The sequence below is a fragment of the Ictalurus punctatus genome, chromosome 2 (genome assembly GCF_001660625.3).
Source record: "Ictalurus punctatus breed USDA103 chromosome 2, Coco_2.0, whole genome shotgun sequence".
NCBI lineage: Eukaryota > Metazoa > Chordata > Actinopteri > Siluriformes > Ictaluridae > Ictalurus > Ictalurus punctatus.
Genome location: NC_030417.2, coordinates 22,074,778 through 22,102,146, shown reverse-complemented (window position 1 = coordinate 22,102,146; position 27,369 = coordinate 22,074,778). Strand labels below are relative to the sequence as shown.

General features: G+C 41.5%; 1 protein-coding gene across 1 annotated transcript in view; it reads left to right on the top strand.

Annotated features, from left to right (window-relative positions):
- The window catches only part of LOC108274410 (ras-related protein Rab-26), an 83,531-nt gene that overhangs the window by 20,262 nt on the left and 35,900 nt on the right, over nt 1-27,369 (top strand). Inside the window, exons 3-5 of the mRNA XM_017484531.3 lie at nt 14,071-14,112; nt 19,754-19,820; nt 24,835-24,887. Coding sequence (XP_017340020.1) covers nt 14,071-14,112; nt 19,754-19,820; nt 24,835-24,887 — 162 coding nt within the window. The remainder of the gene's footprint in view (nt 1-14,070; nt 14,113-19,753; nt 19,821-24,834; nt 24,888-27,369) is intronic.

Here is a 27,369-nt window from a genome sequence, read left to right as displayed (position 1 = left end):
GTTGCTCAGTCTTGCACGTTTGCTTGGAATTTTAGCCCATTCCTCAGTACAGAACAGCTTTAACTCTGGGATGTTGGTGGGATTCCTCACATGAACTGCTTACTTCAGGTCATTTCACAAGATTTCTATTGAATCCTTTTGAAGGTCAGGACTTTGACTTAGCCACTCCAAAAAAATTAACTTTATTCTTCGTTAAGCATTCTTTAGTAGAATGATGTGTGCTTAGAGTTGTTGGCTTGCTGTAAGTAAATGACCAAGTATAATATTTTTGTCTCATTTGTTTAACTGGGTTATCTTTGTCTACTTTTAAGACTTGTGTGCAAATCTGATGACGTTTTAGGTCATATTTAAGCAAAAATATATATTAAAAAATATATATGACACAGAGAAGGACATAGTATGTTTGTCCATGAAATCAAAAACATTCAAATCTCTTCTCAACCTCACATACAAACTGAAACATGTTATTACTTCAAAATGTCTTTTTTTCTTCTGATATACAGTTGGTGGTATCCTCCTTGGATGCTTTTTTCCTTGTGTTTCAATCTTTTTGAGATATACATTCATTCTTTTTCACTGGGGGTCTGTCTTCTGTTTGGATTTCAGACAGAGAAATCGGTTTCTGGCCAGTTCTGTGTGCCTTGGAAAAATTTGAAAGTGGTTTGATTCTTCATTACTGGAAGGATGTGAGGCTGCTTTACTTTGCTTGCAAAATATACAAAAGCTGTGTTAGAAAGAATATACTCTCTTCTCTGAACATGTTGCCTTTGGCCACGGTCTAATAAATGTATAAGGAAGTGAGTTGCTATGGTGTGTTTAAACGTCACAAAATATCAGGCTTGTAGTGTGTTGACCTTATGTAAATCACTCTCCCACTCTCCATGTATAACCATTCTGAATAAGCAGTTGACGTCAGATTGCAGGACCTCATATTGAAGAGTGACCTATCTTTATTCTCTCTACTCACCCTCTCCACAACACACAATAAGCACACACTACCCTGCTGTTGTGTAAGTCTAAGGAAAGAACTTGAGCAGTGGGCTGAGTAGAATGTGGTTGGTACACGTTGGTTGTTGGTTTTGCATAACCTTATCTTTTTAGTACAATCCTGAGGTGCAAGGAAACATTTTTATTCTGTATGTAGAGGATTACTTGCATTGAAATTTATTCATTTAGCAGACACTTTTATCCAAAGTGACTTACAAATGAGGAAATTCAAGCAAAGCCCTATATCAAGCGGAGCACGATACAAGTAGTGCTACCATACAAGATTTATAATTGAGTTCTAGAGGAACAGTGCACAGAGTAGTGGTGTAAGAGCCAGTGTGAGTGCAGATTTTTTTTAAGGGTGGGACTAGGGGACAAGTTAGGTGTTAGTCAAGTTTACGGATCTTTAGCTGTTTTTTTTTTTAAGATGGTGATGGATTCTGCTTTCCAGATTAAGGTTGGAAGTTCTTTCCACCACTGAGGGACAGCCATTTTGAAGGTTCTGGAAAGGGATCTCATGCCTCGCTGAGTAGGCACTACCAGTCAGCGGCTGTTAACTGATTGCAGGTTGCATTAATGAACCAAAACTTTGTGTTGAGGTAGGGGGGTGCTGTTCCAGACAGGGTCTTATACAGTTTTAAAGTGTTTCAACTTTATTAATAGGCACGGTTTCAAATATGATCAAATGTTTGCTTGTCTAAATATGTCTCAAAAGCCATCAATTTCCACTTATTTTTTCACATGATGGTATATCCAAACAGTATGTCAATATACAATACAGTGCAAATCTTAGGCACCCTAAATTCCTTAATAAATCTGATCTTAAATAGTTACATCTCTTGCAAACTCGAGCAAAAAATGTTAAGAAATGCCCAATACATTCCACGTACCTAGCTCTAATTGACCCCCTCATTCAGTCACTTTTTTACTACTAGGTAAACAAAGAGAACTGGCAGTTTAACATCGAGATGTTGTTCTTGCCCACATGAAGAGTTTGGGGCTTAGGTTGAACCTCAGAAAAGTATGCATTCCCCATGCAGTGGACAACTTTTCTAGGGTTATAAGGATTCTACTACAATGGGGGCGTTTCTATCCCCAACGTGCGTAAAGTTAATCCTATCAACATTGAGCAAGATAAAGCTGGACCTTGGGAGACTATTGGAGCTTTTGGGCCTATTGCATAGGAGACTGTTCTTGGTGGCTGAGAAGTTGGGGGTTTCGTCCAAGGACGAAACCTCTGAGAATAATCAGTGTCACGCGGCGATGCCTACATGCTGAGAATGTGTCCGCGGTTTTTAGCCTTGGGTCACACTTTAGGGGTGTCTCCTTATCGCAGGACGGTAATGACAGATACCTACATCACTGGCTGGAGCACGGTCTTTGACAGCTGTCCAGCTCATGGTCTCTGATGTGGCCCTCATCTTTAGCGGCATATAAATTGCCTAGAAATGTGGGCCATATTTCTAGCACTGAAATTCCTTCTTCCTCAATTGAGAGGTCACCATGTGTTTACAGACAACACAGCAGTGGTCTCATATATTGACCACCAGGGAGGATTATGTCCATGCCCTCTGTTCAGGCAGGCACAACTAATTCTTCTATGGGAAGAAGGAAATTTTGTCAGTGAGTGCATTGTACATTCTGGGAAGACTTGGGCAGCTCGTATATGGTTCTCAGAGATAATATCCCTGCTAGATGGCACTCCTTGGGAGATCTACAAGCTGTCTCTGTTGCCCCTTCCTGCCTTGACTTTGCCCCTGGATTAGCCAAGGCCTTCCTGTATCCTATGCCGGATTATATTCCTAAAGTGCCTACGCCAGCTGCCCACCCTGTGGTGTTGCAGGCTCTCTGCCCTCCTCCATTCCCCACACCGGAACAAGAATGCACCTTCTGTGTCCAGTAAGGGCTCTCTGTACTTACGTCCACTGCTCCGGCCAGTGGCGTAAGTTGGAGCAGCTGCTGGTCTGCTTTGTCGGGGACAGTAGAGGTGATGCTGTGTCAAAGCGGCACATCTCTAATTGGATAGTGGAAGCAATCTCTATTGCTTATGAGGCGGGCAGTCTCGCTACGCCTCTGGGCATAAGGGCTCATTCCACTAGGGCAGTCGCCTCCGTGAAGGCTTTGTCCAAAGGGGCATCCTTACAGGATGTGTGTGCTGCTGCAGGGTGCTCTACGCCACACACATTCATTTGTTATTACAGCCTGGATATTCATTCCACCCCAGGCTCGAGTGTCTTGCAATGACCCTCGGGCTTGGGTCTTTTTGAACAGGCCGTACCCTTGGTGTGACTGAGTGGGTATTCTCGTTCCCATAGTGGTATGCTAATCGCAACGTCTCGTTCCCTTCTCAGGGTTACATGCGTAACCCAGACTTGTTGTTTTTTTTTTTTTTTTAAATGTGCTTTTTTGTGCAAAACATACCTTTTGGAATAATGGAATTATTGTACGTTTTGGAATTGATCTCATCAGACCATACCACATTTTGCCACATGGTTTGGGATGATTTAGTTGGGCTTGGATATTTTGTGTGAGAAAGGGGTTCCGTCTAGCCACCCTACCCCATAGCTCAGACGTGTGAGGAATACAAGAGACTGGCACATACAGAGATTAATCAGTCAGATATTCCTGCAGCTGTTTTAATGTTGCTGTCGGTTTCATAGCAGCCTCCCTGGTAAGTTTTTGTCTTGTTCTTTTTTTTTTTTGGAGGGACATCCTGTTCCTGGTAATGTCACTGTGGTGCTCCATTTTCTCCACTTGTTGATGATAGCCTTCACCGTGTTCTATGGTACACTTAATATTTTGGAATTTATTTTATACCCCTCCCTGACTGATTCCTTTTGACAGCAAGACACTGTATAGGCTTCAGCAGTCAGATGAAACCAAGAAGCTGTCTGAAGGATTTTCTTCAGAAACAGCTGGTCTTTATTTGGGGTTAATCAGAATAATTCATTGATGGCAGCTGTATGAAAATTACTTTTGAACATGAGATTGAGTATGATTTGGTTCATCCTGACCACAGCCCCATCCCTTTTATTATAAAAAAAGTATATGACTTTTTCCCCCTAAAATGTTATAGATTATTTTTCACTTTTATTAATTTTATATGTTGTAATTTCACATTGAGGGTGGGAAAAGTTCTAACATTATTTAACTTGGTTTAATTTTTTATCATAAAAACAGGAGTGTATAGACTTTTATATCCATTGTAGTGTCTCCTGCAGTTATGCCCCTGCTGTATAATATAAAATATATATTATTGTGTTATATTATAACTTATATAATAAGTTGATATACTTGAACAAAACCACAAGGAAAAATTGCAAACATCAATAGATGTGATATTCTTCTGGGGGGGGAATAAATACATCCATGGCCACAGAAGCTAGTATTGCACCATTTAGCAGAAATAACTTCTTGTAGCTGTTTTGCATAAGTATCCACCAGGCATGCTGGAATTTGTGATCACGCTTCCATGCAAGATTCTTGAGGGTTTTCTTGCATGGACTGCCCCTTTGAAATCCCTCCACAAGATTTCAGTGGGATTCAAATCCGGGCTTTGACTAGGCTTAGGATCATTATCCTGTTGAAAGGTCCACGTGAAGGACAAATAGGTTTAAAAACTTTTTTGTCCCAGTGGCCATTGATTTTCTAAATAATTTAACCTGACTTTTATGTTGTAATTATTGCAATACTGTCTTGTTTGTTTGATTGTAGATTGCTTTGTTTCTTTTTTATTATTGTCAGTCTAAGGGCTGCATGTGATTAACCGTTTGGGACAATAAAGATAACTTTGAACCTTGACCTTTCAGTTCAACTTCAACTTTGACAGTTGGCCTCACATTATCCTTAAGTAATCTCTGATATGATGTAGAATTCATTGTTGAATCAATGAATGCAAGCTGTCCAATCCTTGAGGAAGCGAAGCAATCCAAACAATAACATTTACACCACCATGCTTCACAATTGGTATGACGTGCTTCTCTTGAAAAGCTGTCTTTGGCCTGCGCCAAACATGTCTGCTGTTACTGTGGCCAAACAATCTGTGATTCGTCCAGAGCACATTATTCCAAAAGTACTGGTCTTTGTCTATATGCTCACTGGCAAACGGTAATCTCTAAAGTTTTGGGGGATTTCCTGACACACTTCCTATGCAGGTCATATCTGTGCAATCTCTTTCTCATTTTAGAAGCATGCACTTTGACACCAACAGTTGCAAGACTTACTAACAGATCCTGTGATTAAATTTTGGGGTTCTTGGAGACTTCTTTTTGCATCAGACAGTCTGCTCTTGGGCTAAATTTGCTGGGACGGCCGGTCATGGACAAGTTGGCAGTCATTACAAATATGTGCCATTTGTAGATTATTTTCCTTACAGTGGAATGATGTATTTCAGTTAATTTGGAGATCTATTTAAAGCCCTTGCCAGAGTCATAGGCCTCCACAACTTTTTTTCTGAAGGACTTACAAAACCTTTTTAGATATTGGCATGATGACACCACACACCTCAATAGCAAAGGGAATACCAGAAATAGATATGAGAGGGGTATAAATAAGACAGCTTCCATCGGCACTCTCTAAGCAGATTCTAATCACTGGTCTTGAACATCCTTCCATCCATCTTCTACCGCTTACTCCTTTTCAGGGTCAAGGGGGAACCTGGAGCCTATCCCAGGGAGCATCGGGCACAAGGCAGGGTACACCCTGGACAGGGTGCCAGTCCATCGCAGGGTCTTGAACATCTGATTTTAATTTTATGGAGTTGAAGGTGCGATAAATATAGGGGTATACTTAATTATTCCATGTGACTGATCTGTTTTTTTGTTCATTTAAACTGTGAAAATTACTACAAAATGTTACTTTTAATGATCCAATATTGCATATCTGAGAGTGGCAAAAGTATGTGAAGCTTTGCTTTCAGTATCTGGTGCTCACTCACCTGATTATCATCCCATTCATTGAAAACACCAGACTCTAATTTCACCTTCAAATTAACTGCTAATATTAAAGTTTCACATACTTTTAACTCTCAGACATGCAATATTGGATCATTTTCCTCAATAAATAAATGACCAAGTATAATTATCTTCTCTCATTTGGTTAATTGGGTTCTCTTTATCTACTTTTAGGACCTGTGTGAAAATCTGACAATGTTTTAGGTCACATTTACTGTATGCAGAAATATAGAAAATTCTATAAATAATATATAAACTTTTTCAAGCACCTGCGTGTGTGTACGTGTGTGTGTCTCACACACACACACACACACACACACACAGTGTGTTGCTAAGCATCTAGCCGTAACAATCTAACACCGCATCATTTCACACTGTACATGTTTGACACTACAATGTGGGGTTAACATCAGAAATGCAGTGCTAATCCTGCTTCACAGCAGGGTTTCGTAACCCAGTGTAAAAATCGGTGCTAAATCTGCTTCTAAAGTACAACTGTGAAACATTTCTCTACCTGGGGTTAAAAGGGTTTAGAATGATGATAACCAAAGCTGAGTGTGAATAATGGTATCTTACAGGTGTGAGGCATATAATTTGACTATTGACTCAATTTTTTTTTAGATAGACATATGCAGTCGGTATATCAATCAGCCAGAAGGCTGGTTATTTATATACAGTATGTCCATATTAATAACATACTAACTTTTATTCAAACATGCAGTGTGAATTATGTTATTTGGTAATAATTTAAAAAAAAAAAAAAAAAAACATACTCTACACATATTCCTGGCTTTATATAAATTCCACCAGGAAATATAAATAGCTTGGGACATTAGGATGTGCTTATGGAGCAAATAACAGTTGTGCCATACCTATTGTCAAGGGCATCAGGGTAATTTGGCAATTTGGGGATGGCATTAATTCTGATGCGTTAGGGGTAATGTTCAATACAATTTACTTTTGATATCAACATTTATTAATCTGTTAGTCACAGGTGCAATAAAAGCCACAGCACTGCAAAATCATCCCTTTTTACAAAAAAAAAAAAATAGTGGCAGCAAGGAAAGTAAGAGCACAAGAAGCAGACTTTTTACTCACTTTTTATGGTATTTATGAACATGGAAATATGCTCTTATATAATATAAATATAATGCATTATAATCTATAAATGTTTCTTTTTTGTTTGTTTTTTAGATAAAATAAGGTACAGTGGGGGGAAATAAGTATTGAACACGTCAACATTTTTTTTTCAGTAAATATATTTCCTATGAGGTTATTCACGTGAAGACGTGTATTAACTTAAGAAATCTGCAAGTATAAAGAAATCACATCATTGAAGTCCATAAATAAAGTTATGTGTAATAAAGTGGAATGACACAGGAAAAAAGTATTGAACACGCTAAGAAAAAGCAGTTCTCCAAGGCAAGGAACCAGCTGAAATCCATAAGTAATTATACCCCCTATCTGAGCAAATTTATATCAGCTGGATTAGTCAATTGATGGTCTATAAAAAAGGCTTTTCCTTACCAAGTTCTCACACAAGAAACATGATGCGTAAAAGCAAAGAGCTCTCCCAAGACATTCGGAACCTTATTGTTTGAAAACATATTGATGGAATCAGATACAGACGTATTTCAAAACTTCTGATTCCTCCAGTAATCATATTTGGGGCCATTATCCACAAGTGGAAGCAACATCACTCCGTCATCAACCGTCCACGCAGAGTCAGAAGAGTAGCCCAAGAGCCAAGGACCACTCAGAAAGAGCTCCAGAAACACTTGGAGGCAGCAGGTGCCATCATCACAGAGAAAACAATAGGCAGTGCACTCCACTTCTCATGCTCACCCTGCAAGACTCCATTACTAAAGAAAAGGCATGTCAAAGCTTGTTTAAAGTTTGCTACAACTCATGAGGACAAGTCTGTGAAATACTAGGAGAGTGTAGTCTGGTCAGATGAGAACAAAATTTATCTTTTTGGCTGTCATACTACACACCATGTTTGGAGAAGAAATGGCACTGCACATCACCCTAAAAACAATATACCAACAGTGAAGTTTAGAGGTGGAAGCATCATGGTGTGGGGCTGTTTTCATTGCATGGTATTGGCAGACTTGATATAATTGACGGAACAATGAATGGAGCCCTTTACAGGAAGATTCTTGAGAAGAATCTGCTGCCATCCACCAGGATGATGCACGTGAGAGATGGGTGGACTTTCCAGCAGGACAGCGATCCAAAGCATACAGCAAAGGACCCTCTCAATTGGTTTCAGAGGAAAACAATCAAGTCATTAGAATGGCCCAGTCAATAACCTGACTTGATTTCAATTGAACAAGATTTAAAGACAATATATTGTGGCTGTGGCTCAGGTGGTAGAGCGGGTTGTCCACTAATCGTAGGGTTGGCAGTTCGATTCCCAGCCCACATGACTCCACATGCCGCAGTGTCCTTGGGCGAGACACTGAACCCCAGGTTGCTCCCGATGGCAAGTTAGCGTCTTGCATGGCAGCTCTGCTACCATTGGTGTGTGAGTGTGTGTGTGAATGGGTGAATTAGACACAGTACAAAGCGCTTTGGATAAAAGCGCTATATAAGTTCGCCATTTACAATATATTTAGAAGAATGGGCCAAAATCACACATGAATACTGTGGCCGATTATTTTCTTCATACAGGAAGCATCTTGAAGTTGTCATTACAAACAAAGGCTTCTCCACTAAGTATTAAGTAAATTTCAGTTATTGTGTTCAATAATTTTTTCCTGTGTCATTCCACTCTATTACACATAACTTCATTTATGGACTTTAATGTTTGGATTTCTTTACATGTGTGGATTTCTTGAGTTAATACCAAAGTCTGGTGAAAATTGTGTGAGAATAGCCTCCTTGGAACTATATTTAATGAAAAAAATGTTGACTTGTTCAATGCTTATTTCCCTCACTGTATATTGTTATTAAGCATAGAGCAGTTGCTGAATTTGTAAATAAGCAATAAAATAAATACACCACATTAAATTGTTATAAGGAAATCAGCTGAAAGATTGTTCTTGGAGAACTTGCCACACTTTGTCAGCAGACGTTGGCTGTCTTATTTGCTTCAGCAGGTAAATCCAGACAGCATTTATGTTGTGGTCTACTAATATTTTTATGACCTACAGTAATTTTTCTGTAATAAAATGAATGTTTGTTTGGGGGTAAAAAAATATCATCATGATGCAAATTTTAAATCTTTGGGAAATTGTAATACTATAGAATACAAAGACAACTGTGTGCTTCTTTTTGTGGCAGAAGTTTTGGGGAAGGCCCACATATGGGTGTGATGGTGGGGTGTTCACAAATATTTGGCTGTGTAGTGTATGTACAGTACACACACTAAATGGCCAAAAGTATGTGGACACCTGAACAACTCACCCATATGTGCTTGTTGACCATCCCATTCAGAGTCGGATCCCTTTTTGCTTATATAAAAGCCTCCACTCTTCTGGGAAGACTTTCCACTGGATTTTTGAAAAGGGCTGTGGGGATTTGTGCCCATTCAGCCACAAAATCTCCAGTGAAGTCATGCTCTTATATCCAGTGAGGAGGCTTGGGCTATAGACTGTATTCCAGTTCATCCCAAAGGTGTTCAGCGGGGTTGAGTTTGGGGCTTTGTGCAGGCCAATCAAGTTCTTCCACTCCAAACTTAGGAAATCATGTCTTCATGGACATGTGAAACAACTTTTAATGCTACAGCTTACAGTAGCACAGGGCATGGCTGCTAGCACTGTTTACATTGAGGTCAATGGAAATAAAATGGCGGACATTAGCATATAGGTTAGCGGAACGTAAACTCACCAGTGCAATGGAACGGGGGAAAGTAAGTATCAATATACCACTACGATGATTCAGTTACCACTGGCATCACCTCCCATCTCCCTCGCTAATGTGAATGGCTGAGAGGCGGGCCTAAATATTCAATTGGCTGGGATGTAGCAAAACTCAACCTTACAGGCTAATGTCTCAATAACAATATCACTTGTACAGAAACATTCATTGCAAATCTATTTCATTCAGAACTTTATTTGTTTTACTTATTGCCTATTTATTTCACTCATGACTTATTTATTTATTTTACTTACTGCCTATTTTACCTCTGGGTTACACCCTCCCCCCCTTGAATTCATACACATCCTCGTGGAATGGTGTGGCTGCTTGGAAACAACTTTGGAAGAATAAAAGGGCCCCAAGTAGGGTTCAGTATCTCTAGTCTCTTGTAGGGCATCTGTGAAGGCTAAACTCAAGCCTTGGAACAGAAACTACACAATAGATATCAAGGGCCCTCCCAGCCGAGTGTACTGTAGTCTCTCTGGGGGAACTCTGTGTCTTTCTGAACGTCTAGGAACATCCACTCCATCAGGTTCAGCATGTTCTGCTGCCCTGGAATCTGTGCTATGATCTATCTCCTGTTCAGCTTCCTTTTCCATTCCAGGCTCATTCTCCGTTACAGGTAAGTCATTTCCAGGTCCACAGACAATTTCCAGTTCCGGTAAGTCATCCTCTTCATTCTTGGGGGAATCAGCAGTGGGTCCCGCTTCATCCACTTTAGCAACCTCAGATGGATTATCCTCAAACGGTGAGTTTTCAGATAGGTTTTTTGCATCTACTGGATTATCTACTGGTAAGTCAGCATCACTCACTGAATAGTCAACAGGCAAGTTAACACCACCCACGGGCTATTAAACATGTGGGTTTACGTTACGAACATGTCCAGGTCTTGGAATCTCATACATTTTAGTTAATTTGTATGTTTCCCTTGTACATGGGGCTTCAGACAAGTTAACAATAATATCATCCTCCGTGTCAGAGTAGGCAAGCATATCTTCCTCAGGGTCAGGATCCTTAGACTGTCTTGTCCTGGGTCCCCGTGGTTTTGGTTGTACCAGCTGGTCTGCCTCTGCGGTAGCTGGGAGAAAACCACAAGGAAGTAGAAGGTCACGATGGACTGTTCTTGAGGGACCTTCCTTGTTCTCTGGGCAGATGGTATACAAGGGGAGACTCCCAGCTTGCTTCACTACTACATGGATATCTGTCTCTCACTTATCAGCAAGTTTGTGTTTACCTGTGAGGCGAACTGCTCTGACTAACACTCTGTCCCCAACCTCCAGAACAGAAGGATTGACACGCTGGTCAAATCTTGCTTTGTTCTTGTCTGCTATTTTCTTAGCATTTTGGGATTGTGACTGATGTGACTTCAATTTCTGAACATAATGTGAGTGTGTTTTGTTGTCACCACCTTTTAAAGGTAAGCCAAATGCTAAGTCAACCGGTAGTCTTGGTTGACGGCTGAACATTAACTCATAGGGTGAGAACCCTGTCACATCATTCTTTATGCAGTTATATGCATGCACCAGAGGTTTGACAAATTTATGCCACTGTGTCTTGTCTTTTGCTGCCAACATACCGAGCGTGCTCAGTAGCATTCGGTTGAAACGCTCTATGGGGTTACCACTGAGATGGTAGGATGTGGTACCCTAGGGTATGGTATGTATTTATTTTTCTAATTGACTATTTTACCTCTGGGTTACATCAGCATGCACAGTCAGCAGCTCTGCAGCCACTGATTATGCATGAGCACTCACTTCAAAGATGTCCTTTATCAGCTGAGATAATTTTTTGCCTTGATCCATTTCTTCAAGAGCAACTAATCTTATCTAACTATTATGGTGGTTGCTTGGTACAAGCGGGGAAAAAGTACCCAGCCAGGCCCGGTTTCCAACCAAATAAAAGGTGGAGTGAATTTAATGATAGATGTATATAATGTGTGTGTGTGTGTGTGTGTGTGTGTGTGTGTGTGTGTGTGTGTGTATATATATAATATACATATATATACACACACACAGATATGGATAACTAGTGTGTGTGTTTGTGTAAATGCATACACCTGACAATTTACCCAAAAATTCTTTAAATATATATATATATATATATATATATATATATATATATATATATATATATATATATATATATATATATATATATATATATATATATATAAACATTTTATTTTGAACAAGAGCAAATGGGGAATTGATGAGACCGTTGCTGACCAAAAGGTGGCTCCCTAAAAAGACAGCTTGAACAGGGTATGAACTGGAGAGCTTGGGAATGACGCTCCGGTGCACTAACCACTGGACTGTGTATGAGGGTGAGCAGTGGCCGCGAGAGTGAGTCTAAGGGAAGTCAATTGCCAAAACTTGTGCTCTATGTGGGACACTCAATGGGGATTAAGCCCTGTGTAGACTGGCACTCAGACCGGAGATGAGGCCCAGAAAGAAGCGGGGAAGTTGAACCTCAATAATATTAACTTTAACTAAAACACTACAAAATAACCTCCCAGAGATAATACCGCGCTGCTACGTGGCACAGAATCATTCTGAATCAGTGAGGTAATTAATTGAATAATTACATGCATGGGCCGGAGGCGCTATAAAGGACCGTGCAGGTAGCTGCAGATTTGCCTGGGAAGGCACCCATGATGTTACACTAACCACATTAATTCTATTTGAATATGTGTTGTGTTTGCAATACTACCATGTGTTCATGGTGAATCATCAGCTAATTAGTCTACTGATCAAATTCAAATGTGGACTGCATGCTTGGGGAGGGATTCAGAACTTAGCATCCATTCTTTCAAAAATAGCCCACCAGACAGACAGGCCATCAGATATAATTATATTCTCTTATAGTGAATTTTTTGCTAGATGGCCCAAAATGACACATTAGAAATAGTTTTGTTAAATTTATAAAGAGTTTTTACTCCACCAATCCACTGTGAGGCAGCTAAGATGCAAATGGAGGAAATTCAGCACCACTGTTACTCTCCCAAGGAGTGGTCGTCCACTCTAAGGGTGTGGTGTAAAGTATTTTTGGAAGTCACAAAGAACTAAGGACCTAAAGGTCACTCTTGCATTGAGTAATGTCAACGTTCATGAGTCCACCATCAGACAAACACTGAACAATAATGGTGTGCATGGCAGGATAGCAAGGAGGAATCCACTACTCCCCAAAAAGAACACTGCCTGTCTGAAGTTTGCTCAAGACCAGCTCTGTTGGACCGATTAATCAAAAATGGAGGGGTCATACCAGTTACTGAAAGGAAAAGTTAACATACTTTTTCAGACAAAGATGTTAAATTTTTGGGATCATTTTGCTCAATAAATGAATACTAAAACTATAATGTTTTGCATCATTTTTAATTGGTTCTCTTTATCTAGTTTTAGGACATGTTTATTTCCCGTAATGAATATGTAATTTATGAAATTTCCAGCTAAAAGAGCAAAATACAGAGTGCTATCTATGCAAATAAATTAATTTAGGACCTCCAATGTGATTTACCAAACTTATTCATACAACTGAAAGACAGTAAATTTTTATTAAATTTGTGCAAACCTGTTTCTGTCAGACAAAGACAACATTTAAAATAAGTATTTTCTGAAAACCTATCAGTGTCTTAAAATTCTTAAAATTATGACTATTACTGTAGTAAAATTATTTCAATATTAGATATTAAGATTTTGATTTAATGATGTACCTTATGAACATATCCCACATTCATGTCTATAAACTTTTATTTTTGTGCTCATGTCATCTTTTAAACAGTTTTCAACTCATCTGTCCACCTTTAATCAGCATTATTATACCTGACATGCAATCTTCTATTAAATTACTTATCATATAGACATTTATAGTTATTCACACAGACAGCTCTGCCCGCTGACTTTCATTCATTCATACATCAATTTTAACTAACCTGTGTGTGAATCTGGAGACTTATCCCTGCAACACTGGGTGATGGATAGGAATACACCCTAAACAGAATGTCAATCCTTTATACCACTACACACATGCTCATTTACACCTGGGGCAATTTAAAGTAATTAATCAACCTACCAGCCTACCCTGGGAGGTGGGAGAAAACCCAGGAACTTGGAGGAGACCCATGCAGTCACTGGCAGAACATGCATAAAGCTCAGGACGAAACCCCAGATCCTGGTGCTTTTATGACAGATTTGAGTCCATATTTTGGCTTGGGCTTTATCTAGATAAATTGCGAGTAACACACTTCTGTGTTCCTTTCTCTTCCTGATTACAGAACAAAGTGCTTGACATTGATGGGGTCAAGGTCAAACTGCAGGTAAGGCCTACTTCTCTCTCCAGCATACATTTAATGTCGTAAGGCTCTCATTAAAATTAATGAGAGAGTTTCTACTTTTCCAGTGACGCAATGCATTTATGTCCCTCAGCGACTACTTCAGTTGGGGTGCCATTCATATTAAAGATGCCTTTTTGTGTAAGGCCAATTGATATGCTGATCCTGAGACAAAATTTCTTAATAGGGCTTAATAGGACTGTGTAAACATTAATCTTGTACTATTAGCATTACATTAGCCTATTCTCCATATCATGTTCTTTCTCACATTCTCACACAAAAAATTATTTTTGCCATCTAATTTAAACCTGCCATTATATAGGTCATTCGGGAGAGCTTTTATTAGGATGCTGTTGGAGGATTTTGCCATCAGATATGCTCATTTGTGCTAATTTGCTCCAGTGTGCACTGCTCACACTGGATGTGAAGTGTAAAATGCCATTTCTCATTAAAGCTATGGTAGTGGTAAATAAATAGATAGACAGACAGACAGTGGGGGAAATAAGTATTGGACGCGTCAACATTTTTTTTCAGTAAATATATTTCCAATGAGGCAGTACACATGGAAAAATTCCATAAATAAAGTTGTGTGTAATAAAGTGGAATAACACTGGAAAAGTATTGAACACGCTAACTGAAATTTCTTTAATTTACTGAAATTCCTTTCTTTAGTGGAGAAGCCTTTGTTTGTAATGACAGCTTCAAGACACTTCCTGTATGAAGAAATTAATCAGCTGTGGTATTCAGGTGTGATTTTGGCCCATTCTTCTAAACATATTGTCTTTAAATCTTGTTCAATTGGATTCAAGTCAGGTGATTGACTGGGCCATTCTAAAACCTTGATTTTTTTTCCTCTGAAACCAATTGAGAATTGGGTCCTTTGCTGTATGCTTTGGATCGTTGTCCCGCTGGAAGGTCCACCCACGTCTCATCTTCATCATCCTGGTGGATGGCAGCAGATTCTTCTCAAGAATCTTCCGGTAAAGAGCTCCATTCATCGTTCCTTCAGTTATATGAAGTCTGCCAGTACCATGCGATCAAAACAGCCCCACACCATGATGTTTCCACCTCCAAACTTCACTGTTGGTATAGTGTTTTAAGGGTGATGTGCAGTGACATTTCTTCTCCAAACATGGTGTGTAGTATGACACAAAATTGAAAAAGTTCCATTTTGCTCTCATCTAACCAGACTACACTCTGCCAGTATTTCATAGGCTTGTCCAAATGAGTTGTAGCAAACTTTAAACGAGCTTCGACATGCCTTTTCTTTAGTAATGGAGTCTTGCAGGGTGAGCGTGAGCAGTGGAGTGCATTGCCTACCTGAGTGGTCCTTGGCTCTTGGGCTGCTATCCTGACTATTCTTATGACTCCCTGGTCAGAAATCGTGCATGGAGCTCCTGTGCATGGCCGGTTGATGACTGAGTGATGTTGCTTCCACTTGTGGATAATGGCCCCAATGGTGCTTACTGGAGGACTCCGTTTTTTTTGAAATGCGCCTATATCCGATTCCATGAATATGTTTTGCCACAATAAGATTCCAATGGTCTTGGGAGAGCTCTTTGCTTTTACCCATCATGAGATGTTTCTTGTGCGGTCACACACATTTCTTTATTTCATTACCACACATGGTAATGGGGGAAAAAAAGCCTTCTTTAGACCATCAATTCACTAATCCAGCTGATATTAATTTGCACAGATAGGGGGTATAATTACTTACGGATTTCAGCTGGTTCCTTGCCTTGGAGAACTGCTTTTTCTTAGTGTGTTCAGTACTTTTTCTTGTGTCATTCCACTTTATTACACACATTATTTATGGACTTTAATGTTGTGAATTCTTTATATTTCCAGATTTCTTGAGTTAATACTGATGTCTTGTGAAAATTTCATGTGAATAGCCCCATATATTTACTGAAAAAAATGTTGATGCATCCAATACTTATTTCCCCTGCTGTAGATGGATGGATAGATAGATAATCCCCGGCAGGGAAATTAAGGTGTCTTCACAGCCAGGTACATTAGGTACAGTCACAATACAATATAAGAAGTACAACACAATAAAATACAATCACAGTACAATTTCAATTAAACACAATAAGTACCACTAAGGTAGTGCATATAGAAGGATAGATTCAAAGGTAATGGGGATACTTTGCACAGTTTAAAAACTTTCACAATGTGAAATAAGTGGATAAGGTGCAGAGAGGACATAGGACAGATCAGTCCATAGATGAATAGATCCCATATACTGTATAAATATGATATAAATATGATAAATGTAATGTAGATATAATATATGCAGTATAATAAGTGGAGTGTGGAATGTAAAAGATGAGGTAACTTAAAATCCAGTTCTTGACCACAGGTCTAATAGGCACCGATGGGTTAATCTAACAAGGGTGGGTGAGGTCTGAGGGGGGCAGATGAGTTATAAAGTTTAATAGCAGCTGGCAGGAATGGTTTCCTCTAAAGTTCCTTTGAATAACTCTGTTGCCGAAGCTGCTCTTGAGTTTATCTGGTGTATTGTGTAGGGAGTGTGAATCATGGTCCATAATTGGCAGCAGTTTTGCCTGTATTCTGTCTCTAACCACCTCCTCCACAGAGGCAAGCTTAGTGACGACTACGGACAGCCTTTTTTATGAGTTTGTTCCGTCTGTTAGCATCCTTTGCTTTGATGCCAGCACCCCAACACACCACAGCAAGGAAGACTGTGCTCGCAACAGCAGACTGATAAAATATCTGGAGCATCTTCTTGCATACATTGAAGGACCTGAGCCTCCTCAGGAAATAAAACCTGCTCAGGCCCTTCTTGTAGACAGCCTCAGTGTTTGTGGACCACTCTACCTTATTGTTTAGTTGTACACTCAAGTACTTATATGTTGTGACAATTTCCATGTCTGTCCCCCCAATGTGGACTGGGTAGGGCAGGGACTTGCTAATATCCACCTCTTTTGTCTTTGCCACATTCAGCTGTAGGAGATTCTCCCAACTCCACCTCACAAAGTGGTTGACCACATCCCTGTACTCCTCTTCCCATCCATTCTCCACACACCCAACAATAACTGTGTCATCCAAGAATTTCTGCAGATGACAGAAGTCTGCAGTGTAGGTAGTGAAAAGGAAGGGAGATAGCACAGTTCCCTGGGGGGACCCAATGTTGCTTATCAGATGCTCAGACACACTGCTCTGTAGTCTCACAAACTGAGGTCTGCCCATCAGATAATCATTTATCCATGTGACTACAGGAGCATCTACCTGCATATTTTCCAGTTTTTTCCCCTCCACAGTCATGGTTGGATCATATTAAAGGAGCTGGAGAAATAAAAGAACATGATGTGGACTGAGGTGTTAGGTCTGTCAGGGAAGGAGTATGCCTTCTGCAGCAGGTATATTATTGCATCCTCCACCTCCAGATGTGGCTGGTGTGCAAATTTTAGGGGGTCTTCTGATGAGCACACTGGTAGTCTGAGGTGTGCTACAAATAGTATCTCCATTACCTTCATTATGTGAGAGGTCAGTGTTACTGGCCTGTAGTGATTTGGTGCTACATGGTAACTTTTCCTAGGCACTGGCACCAGGCAAGATGTTTTCCATAGCACTGGGACTCTCTGAAGGTGCATGCTCCAGTTTAATAGGTGCTGGAACACTCCATATAGCTGGCTGGCACAGGCCTTCAATACACAAGGTCTGATGCCATCTGATCCAGCAGCCTTTCCCTGATTAAGCCTCTCCAGCTCTCTACTCACCTTGTTGGCTGTGATGTGTATTCCAGCCCGACGGGTGGGGGAAGTGACAGGGTCTGTGGTGAGTGTCGACAGGGGGGTAGGATGTGGGGCTGGCAGAGGTGGAACAAAGTGGTGTCTTCTGTTCGAGATGGTGGGGGGTTTGTGGGGGATGTGAGAGTGTCCTGGGGTCATAACTCAGATTAGGAGTAGGGGGGGTTGCTGAGAGTAGGGGAACTTGAGTCAAACCTGTTCAAAAACTGGTTAAGCTGATTTATTAGTTGTACATTCCCCTCAACTGCCTCTCCACTTTTCCTCTGAAAGCCGGTAATCTCTCTCATCCCCTTCCAGTCCTTGTTCATTTCTAGTCTCTCCTCCAGTTTCCTCCTGTATGTGTCCTTACTCTCCTTAAGACTGTGTTTTAGTTCTCTTTGTACAAGCTTGAGTTCTGCTCAGTCCCCTGACCTAAGGTCCTCTTCTTTTTATTGAGTAGGGCCTTCTGGTCACTGGTAACCTATGGTTTGTTGTTAGGGTAGCAGCAGGACTCGTTAGTGGGGATGGAGTTGTCCACACAGAACCCAGTGTAATCAGAGACGCTGTCTACTAGTCCATCTATGTCTTCACCATGTAGTTCATACAAAGCATTCCAGTCAGTGGTTTCTAGAGCATCACGCAGTGATTCCATAGCCTCATGAGACCACAGTCCTCACTGTAGCAGGTTGCTGCTGAACCGGCTTGTATGATGGTGTGAACAGGACTAAGTTGTGGTCTGACCTGCCAAATGGGGGCAGGGCAGTGCGACTGTAGGCTTCTTTAACATTTGCGTACAGCAAATCTAAAGTCTTATTGTTCTTTGTGGTGCCTTTAACAAACTGGTCAAATGTGGGAAGTGTAATGGAGAGAGAAACATGGTTAAAGTCACCTGTGATGTTAATGAAGGCACCGGGGTGTTTTGTTTGTAGACATTTCCACCATCAGGGCAATAATTAAGAAGTTCCAGTCAGCTGGAATTGTTATGAATCAACCTTGAAGAGAACGTGTGGAAAAGTACCTCATGCCCATGGTTAAATATGGTGGTGGCTCTTTAATGTTTTGGGGCTGTTTTTCTTCCAGATGACATGGACATTTTTTAGGATACATGGCATCATGGACTCTATCAAATATAAACGGATATTAAATAAAAACCTGACTGCCTCTGCCGGAAAGCTTAAAATGGGCAGTGGTTGGATCGTCCAGCAAAGCAATGATCCAAAACATACATCAAAATCAACACAAAAATGGTTTATGGAGCACAAAATCAAGGTCCTGCCATGGCCATCCCCGTCCCTTGACTTGAAACCCATAGAAAACCTGTGGGGTAAACTGAAGTGGAGAGTCCACCAGCGTGGACCTTGAAATTTGAAGGATCTGGAGAAATTCTGCATGGAGGAATGGTCTCAGATCCCTTGCTATGTATTCTCCAACCTCATCAGGCATTATAGGAGAATACACAGAGCTGTTATCTTGGCAAAGGGAGGTATCACAAAGTATCAACAAAAGGGTGCCAATAATTGTTGCACACCTATACTTCACAAAGATATTTTTATAAACCTGTGTTGTGTTTGCAATTATTTGATATCCATGAGAGTAGAGTATTTTTGTGATTTGCAACAAAAGGTTAAATAATGAGTTCTTCACAGCCTTTGCTGATTTTTACCAAGGGTGCCAATGATAGTGGAGGGCACTGTGTGTGTGTGTGTGTGTGTGTGTGTGTGTGTGTGTGTGTGTGTGTGTGTGTGTGTATATATATATATATATATATATATATATATATATATATATATATATATATATATATATATATACTGTACTTATTATTGGGTACTTATTTGTTCGCATGACTGTATTTTTTTCTCCTGTCTCTTCAGATCTGGGATACTGCAGGACAGGAGCGCTTTCGCAGTATTACACATGCCTACTACCGTGATGCCCATGGTGAGTCACAACACACACACACACAAACAAACATAATGCTCTTTCACTATACCAGGCACAAGAAAACCTCATTTGCTGTTGGTGCTATACCCAAGGTTCCAGCTGATTGGTTTTGATACCTGGCCTACAGCATTGTTTGCTGATGGTTGGTTGCATATACTGCATCGATGTATATCAGCATTAACATAGAAAAACAAAGAGGATATTAGGATATTAGACCCGTGGCCAAAATTATGAGCACAGTAACAAGATTGGACAATTTAAGACAATAAAATCATAAATATGGACAAGAGACACTTGCTATTAAAATCAGATTAGACTATATTAAACTACTCCAATACACAGAAACTAAACTAACACATCACACACACACACACACACACACACACACACACATACAGACAAAAGGGGTGTAAGTAGCTTTGATGGAAAATGAATGGCTCCCTAGTTTTAACACTGTTACACTGTTCTTAGACCTCGACCTGAATTAACCATCTACAATTAATTTAAATTTTGCTTTGCTTCGACTGAGACCGGAGGTTCTTACTTGCGTTTCTGGTTGGTGGAGATTCGTCAGCAGTCTGATTGCTTTTGATGGGCATCTAGGAGGACCAATCGGGATGGTGAATGGAGTGGAGTCTCATGGGCTTGGCGGCAGTTCTTCTGCTTCTTTCACGACTGGAGTTAGGAAGCTTTTCCAGAAACAGTTCATGCAGTAGTTGATTGCAGAGCCCTCTTGCAGATGTTAGTTGAAGAGAGAACTCCTGAACAGGTTGAGTGGAGAACGCTTGGAAGACGCTGGTTGAATAGAACTCCTTAAGATGTGGGTTTGAAGAAGATTCTTGCAACTCTTGGTAGTTGATGAGGACTCCCTGAAGATGTTGATTGGTGAGTACCTTTTGAAAAATGTTGGTAGAAGAGAACGTCTGGGTTACGCATGTATCCCTGTTCCCTGAGAAGCGAACGACACATTGCGTTAGCTGAAGGCTGTGGGAAACGCCCTCCCGAGTTACCGGTATCTGAAGCTTGTGTAAGTAACATCATGCTTATTTATAAGCCTGCTGTGATCAGGTGACACAGCAATTATGTGCGTCGCGTGATATATAAATGACACCTGTCAGCCTCTATTATCTGAAGCGAACATGCAATTCACAGGCATGCCCCAGTATGACAAAGCTATGCAACGTCTCGTTCCCTTCTCAGGGAACAGGGTTACATGCGTAACCTATACGTTCCCTTTCAAAGGGAACTCCATGTTGCTTTAGCTGAACGCTGTGGGAACGATAATATCCACTCCGTCATACTGAGGGTACGGCCTGTTCAAAAAGATCCGTCCCCAAGGGTCACTGCAAGACAAGTGAGCCCGAGCCGGAATGTATATCCAGGCTGTAAAATTGAATGAATTTGTGCGGCATAGACCACCCCGCCACAGCACACACATTTCCACACACAAAGGGGTATCCTTTGGACAAAGCCTCCGAGGAGGCAACCCCCGTAGTGGAATGAGCCCTTATTCCCAGAGGCATAGCAAGATCGCATAAGCGATAGAGATTGCTTCCACTATCCAATTAGAGATGCGCTGCTTCAACTCGTATAGACTGGAAGGGATGCCAATACCGAGGTTTATCTTGCTCAATGTTAATAGAATTGACCCTACACATGTTGGGGCCAGAAATGCCTTCATCATAGTAGAATCCTTATAACCCCTAGAAAAGTTGTCCACTGCACTGGAGACGGCATACTTTTCTGAAGTTCAACCTGGACCCCAAGCTCTTCATGTGGGCAAGAACAACATCTCAATGTTGAACCACCAGATCCCTGGATCTTGCTAGAATTAACCGGTCATCCAGGTAGTTTAGTGCATGGTTGCCCTGGAGTGACAGTGGAGCCAGAATGACATCCATGCACTTTGTGATGGTGCAAGGGAATAAAGCTAGTCCGAAGGGAAGAATCTGATATTGGTATGCGTTGCCTCCAAACGCAAACCTCAGGACCTTCCTGTGAGTTGGTTGTTGCTGTTTCCCGCTGCTAGCATTAGCAAACTCTTTGCACATGGCGTTATGTTTGTTCTTTATATGTTTAATCAAATTGCATGTGTTAAATGAGCTATTTTTTACTCCTCCTCTTGACGGTTTAGCAGAGCATAGTTTGCAGTCTGCTCTACTTTTATCATCATCAGTTATCTTAAAATATCTCCAAATTGCTGACATTGCTCCACTTCTGACTACCTGCTCAACGGAGGAGAGGTTAGGCTATGTCATGTTGTCAAAAAGTGGTATCAGTGCGGTTGTATCGGGGTAGTAGTACGAGTACATGAGCACAGTATTGGACCGACACCTGAGTACTAGTATCGGTATCGGTGCATCCCTAGTCTCAAAGGATGATTTCAAAGCTGCATGCCAATCCTGCTCAGAGCGTACAGAACGCCGTACACAGATACAGACACAGTGGTTGACATGGAAGTCAGGTTACCAGAATCTCAGGGCATATTTACAGATTAAAGATGAACTCACCATTGTGGATGACTGTGTTATCAGAGGCACTCACCATACAACATAGTTCCATAGACAATGAGAAAAAGGATAATAGGACTTGCTCATGAAAGCCACCAAGGCATTGTTCACACAAAGCAAAGTCTCAGTGAAATGTACTGGTGGCCTAAAATGGACTTGCAGACAGAGACTAATATCAAGCACTGCTCTGTCTGCAGACAACATGATAAGACCTTAGATACTCATACTGCTCCACTCCAACTGTTCCTCTTCCAGATGCAGCATGGGAAAAGAAGGGTGTGGATATTGTGGGACCCTTTGATGTACAGTTATGGTCAGAAGTTTACATTCACTCATCATGGACATGAATTTCATGTCAATATTGGGCTCTCAATAATTTCTTGAGAGTGAATTTGGAATTGAAACTGTTATCTGCTCTTTAGATTTCAGTGCCTTGACCCTGGCAGAACAATCGTGAGGTGACGGAGGCAAGGGAAAAGCTTCCTCAGATGGAGCTGGGATGAAGAACCCTTGAGAGAGTTAGGGAGGTTAATTTGGTGACACTGAAAACATTTTAGCAGTTGGTTAACTAGGGTAAGCAGTCGGCAAGTAAGAAAATTCTAATTGTAGGTGGGATCCGTATAGCTTTACCTGTCTGTAGGAGTTACAATGGACAGGGGAGGGATAGTGGTGAATCAGGGTAGTTGAAGTTACAAAGAATAGGGCAAGGGAATTGTGATAAATACAAAAGTAGTTGTATGCATGAAGGAGGACAGGTTGGGGTGAAAGGCCAGGGGATTGGAATAAATAAAGAGGAATGGGGTGTGTAAAGGTGGGGTTGGCATTAATATGAGAATAGAATGGAGGAACTGATTGTGATGAGTGAGGGGGAAGTTAGGATGAGTGAAAGGGATGGGATTGGGCTGACTCAGGAAAGTGTTTAGCAGAAATGTTTAGCAGAAAACCATGCAAGCATAAAACCATGCAAGACTCCATTACTAAAGAAAGGGCATGTTGAAGCTTGTTTAAAGTTTGCTACAACTCATTTGGACAAGCCTATGAAATACTGGGAGTGTGTAGTCTGGTCAGACAAGAGCAAAATTGAACTTTTTGGCTGTCATACTACACACCATGTTTGGAGAAGAAATGGCACTGTACATCACCCTTAAAACAGGGTGCAGTGGTGTCTTGGCGGTTAAGGCTTTGTGTTACTTATCGGAAGGTCGGGGGTTCAAGCCCCAGCACTGCCAAGCTGCCACTGTTGGGCCCTTGAGCAAGGTCCTTAACCCTCTCTGCAGCCGTATCATGGCTGACCCTGCGCTCTGACCACAGAGCTGGGGTATGCAAAGAAAACAATTTCACTGTGCTCTACTGTATATGTGACCAATAAAGACTCATTATCAAAACACTATACCAACAGTGAAGTTTGGAGGTGGAAGCATCATGGTGTGGGGCTGTTTTTCATCACATGGTACTGACAGACTTCATATAATGATAGTTTTTGTTGATCACATATACATTACAGCACAGTGAAATTCTTTTCTCCGCATAACCCTAGCATGTCAGGAAGCTGGGGTCAGAGCGCAGGGTCAGCCATGATACAGCGCCCCTGGAGCAGAGAGGGTTAAGGACCTTGCTGAAGGGCGCAACAGTGGCAGCTTGGCAATGCTAGGGCTTAAACCCCCGACCTTCCGATAAGTAACCTAAAGCCAAAGAACGATGAATGGAGCCCTTTACTGGGAGATTCTTGAGAAGAATCTACTGCCATCCACCAGAATGATGAAGGGTGGGTGGATCTTCCAGCAGGACAATGATCCAAAGCATACAGCAAAGGAAATTCTCAATTGGTTTCAGAGAAAACAAAATCAAGATTTTAGAATGGCCCAGTCAATCACCTGACTTGAATCCAGTTGAACAAGATTTAAAGACTATGTTTAGAAGAATTGCCCAAAATCACACCTGAATTCTGTGGCTGATTTAATTTCTTCATACAGGAAGTGTCTTGAAGCTGTCATTACAAGCTGTCATTTTTCCTGTGTCATTCCACTTTATTACACATAATTTTATTTATGGACTTTAATGTTATGAATTCTTTATCCTTCCAGATTTCTTGAGTTAATCCTGATGTCTGATGAAAGGTTCATGTGAATAGCCTCATTGGAAATGTATTTTCTAAAAGAAATGTTGACGAGTCAAATGCTTATTTCCCCCACTGTATGCTACTCTATGGAATTATACAACCTTTTCTTCATGTGAAGCAGTGCCCTTCTTTGCTGTTCTACTGCTTGTACCTAATGTTCACTTACATTTGGTGTTAATTCTACATTTTGTAATACCAAATGACACTTACACAAATGACAATTGATAAGACTTGCTCTTGCTTTCCAGTGAATTAGAAAATGCAGCCAATTTAACACAGATTTATTGCAAACTATTGGCAGAATCAGTGGCAACTTTGAAAAGTCATTAATGCTTTTTCTGAATAACTTGGCTTCCTTTTCTTCCTCCATTCTTTTTCCTAGCACTGCTGCTTCTGTATGATGTCACCAACAAAGCATCTTTTGACAACATTCGGGTAAGACCATCACCAGGTGCTTTTGTTTCCTACAACATTCCCTAATAGCATGTAAAATTCATTCATTCATTCATTCATTTAACATTATAGCTTTACCCTGGTCTGGGTTGTGGTGGATATGGAGCCTATCCTGAGAACCTGGGATCAAGGCAGGCCTACACCCATGACATTAACGCCATTGTGAAAATGTTTGTCATAAATCACCAACTTTACAATAATAGCTGGGAAAAAAACAATTTAAAAGTATATTAAATATAGATATAATTGACATTATTGAATATTTTGTGGAAGGTGTGTGCGTGTGTGTGTGTGACAGTGTTCAATATGTCAGATTGGCACAGGTCCTCTGGGTGTTATTACAGAGCTGTTCTCTCAGCTGCCTTTTTGCTTTGTGGAGGTGCAGTAGTAGCTGTCAGCTCTCTTCGAGCACTTGAATATTTCATCTCTCGAGAGGCACAAAAATGGCACTTAAACATGAAGCACTCAAACAAACGCAGACAGACACACAAATTTTAAAAAGTGCTTCATCTCAGAATGCTCCTATCAGTAAATGAACGCTGACAAGTTGATAGATACTTTCTGCAGTAAGTCGATGTAACAAAGCATATTGATCAATATAAGTCAAATATAAATCAGTACTATGATGCTGTCTAAACTCACTTATGTCATGATCTCCCCTTTAGACAGAGCTGCAGCCTGCCACGTGCGTTGAGTGCCGAAGGGCGCACGCATGCATGAGCACCCGCTCTTCGAATGTTGATGACTGACATTGTTTACTGTGGACACGTGCGTTTGTTTTGTTTCTGTTCCGTCTCCTCCCTGTTTGGTCATTGGCTGTTGTTCGAGCGTGTGTCTAAATTGGTGTCAGCCGCCAGCACTTAATGATGATTATTTTTGCTTATATACCGTGAGCCTCCCAGTACACAGCACGGAGTATTACATTAGATTAGTTAAGTTACGTTACGTACCTTGATAGTTTAGTTTATACGATTCTGTTGTTCCCCGCTTCTCGTTTCCCTGTCCACGTTTCATTTTTAGTGTTTTGACCTCATTTCTAGTGACCTTGATTTCTGATTCCTGTCTAGCCCAGTACATGCCTGTTTGCTGATCGCCCAACCCATTGCCTGTTTTCAACTACACCTCTGTTTCACGTTTTGGATTTATCGGCCTGCCTCTTTAATAAACGTCGTTACCTGCACCTGCTTCCGTACTCAACTCCCTTACGTCTTGCAGTGTGACCGAATACTCCGCCTATCATGGATGCTCCAGGAGGACAAGGGAGACGTCACGCTACGCAAACCATCCCCGCCTTAGATTCGATCCAGTTTCCGAAAGAGACTTTTGTGGATCTCCCAGATCGGTTTGATGGGTTTTTTGGCTACCCTGACTATTTTCTGCTTGACTGCCAGACGTATTTCTCGAGCCTAACGGACACCAAGCCCAGCGAGAGTCGATGGATAAGGTTCATGGTGTCCCAGTTTTTTGGCCCAACCTGCCAGTGGGTGCAGAGTCTAGTAGCCATGGGATCCAGGGGACAGGAGAGAAGTACTCAGTTTATGGAACTATTTTTGAAGGAGTTTGGGGATCCAGGGCAGAGGTACGACCTGGATCAACTGTTGAGGGTAGTCAATGTGGTGAACAAGGCTGACCTCCAGCTCCAGCCAGAGGTCAACGTAACAACCTCAGAGCTCCAGCCAGAGGTCAGCGTGGCGACCTCAGCCCCAGAGTTTCAGCCTAAGACCCATGAGGAGGTCTCAGCTCCAGAACTCCAGCATAAGGTCAAGTTCTGGCTAGAGGTCAATGAGGTGACCTCCCAAGTCATGTTCAGGTCCCAGGTCGAAGAGACGGCCTCCAAAAACATGTTACTATCCCAGGTCGAAGAGACGGCCAACCCAAGCTCTGCTCATGCCAAGTTCCTGTCCCAGGTCGAAGAGACGGCCAACCCAAGCTCTGCTCACACCAAGTTCCTGACCCAGGTCGAAGAGACGGCCAACCCAAGCTCTGCTCATGCCAAGTTCCTGTCCCAGGTCTAAGAGACGGCCTCCCAAGACACATTACTATCCCAGGTCGAAGAGACGACCAACCCAAGCTCTGTTCATGCCAAGTTCCTGTCCCAGGTCGAAGAGACGGCCAACCCAAGCTCTGCTCACACCAAGTTCCTGACCCAGGTCGAAGAGACGGCCAACCCAAGCTCTGCTCATGCCAAGTTCCTGTCCCAGGTCGAAGAGACGGCCTCCCAAGACACATTACTATCCCAGGTCGAAGAGACGACCAACCCAAGCTCTGCTCACGGCAAGTTCCTGACCCAGGTCGAAGAGACGGCCAACCCAAGCTCTGCTCATGCCAAGTTCCTGTCCCAGGTCGAAGAGACGGCCTCCCAAGACACATTACTATCCCAGGTCGAAGAGACGACCAACCCAAGCTCTGCTCACGGCAAATTCCTTTCTCAGGTCGAAGAGACGGCCAACCCAAGCTCTGCTCA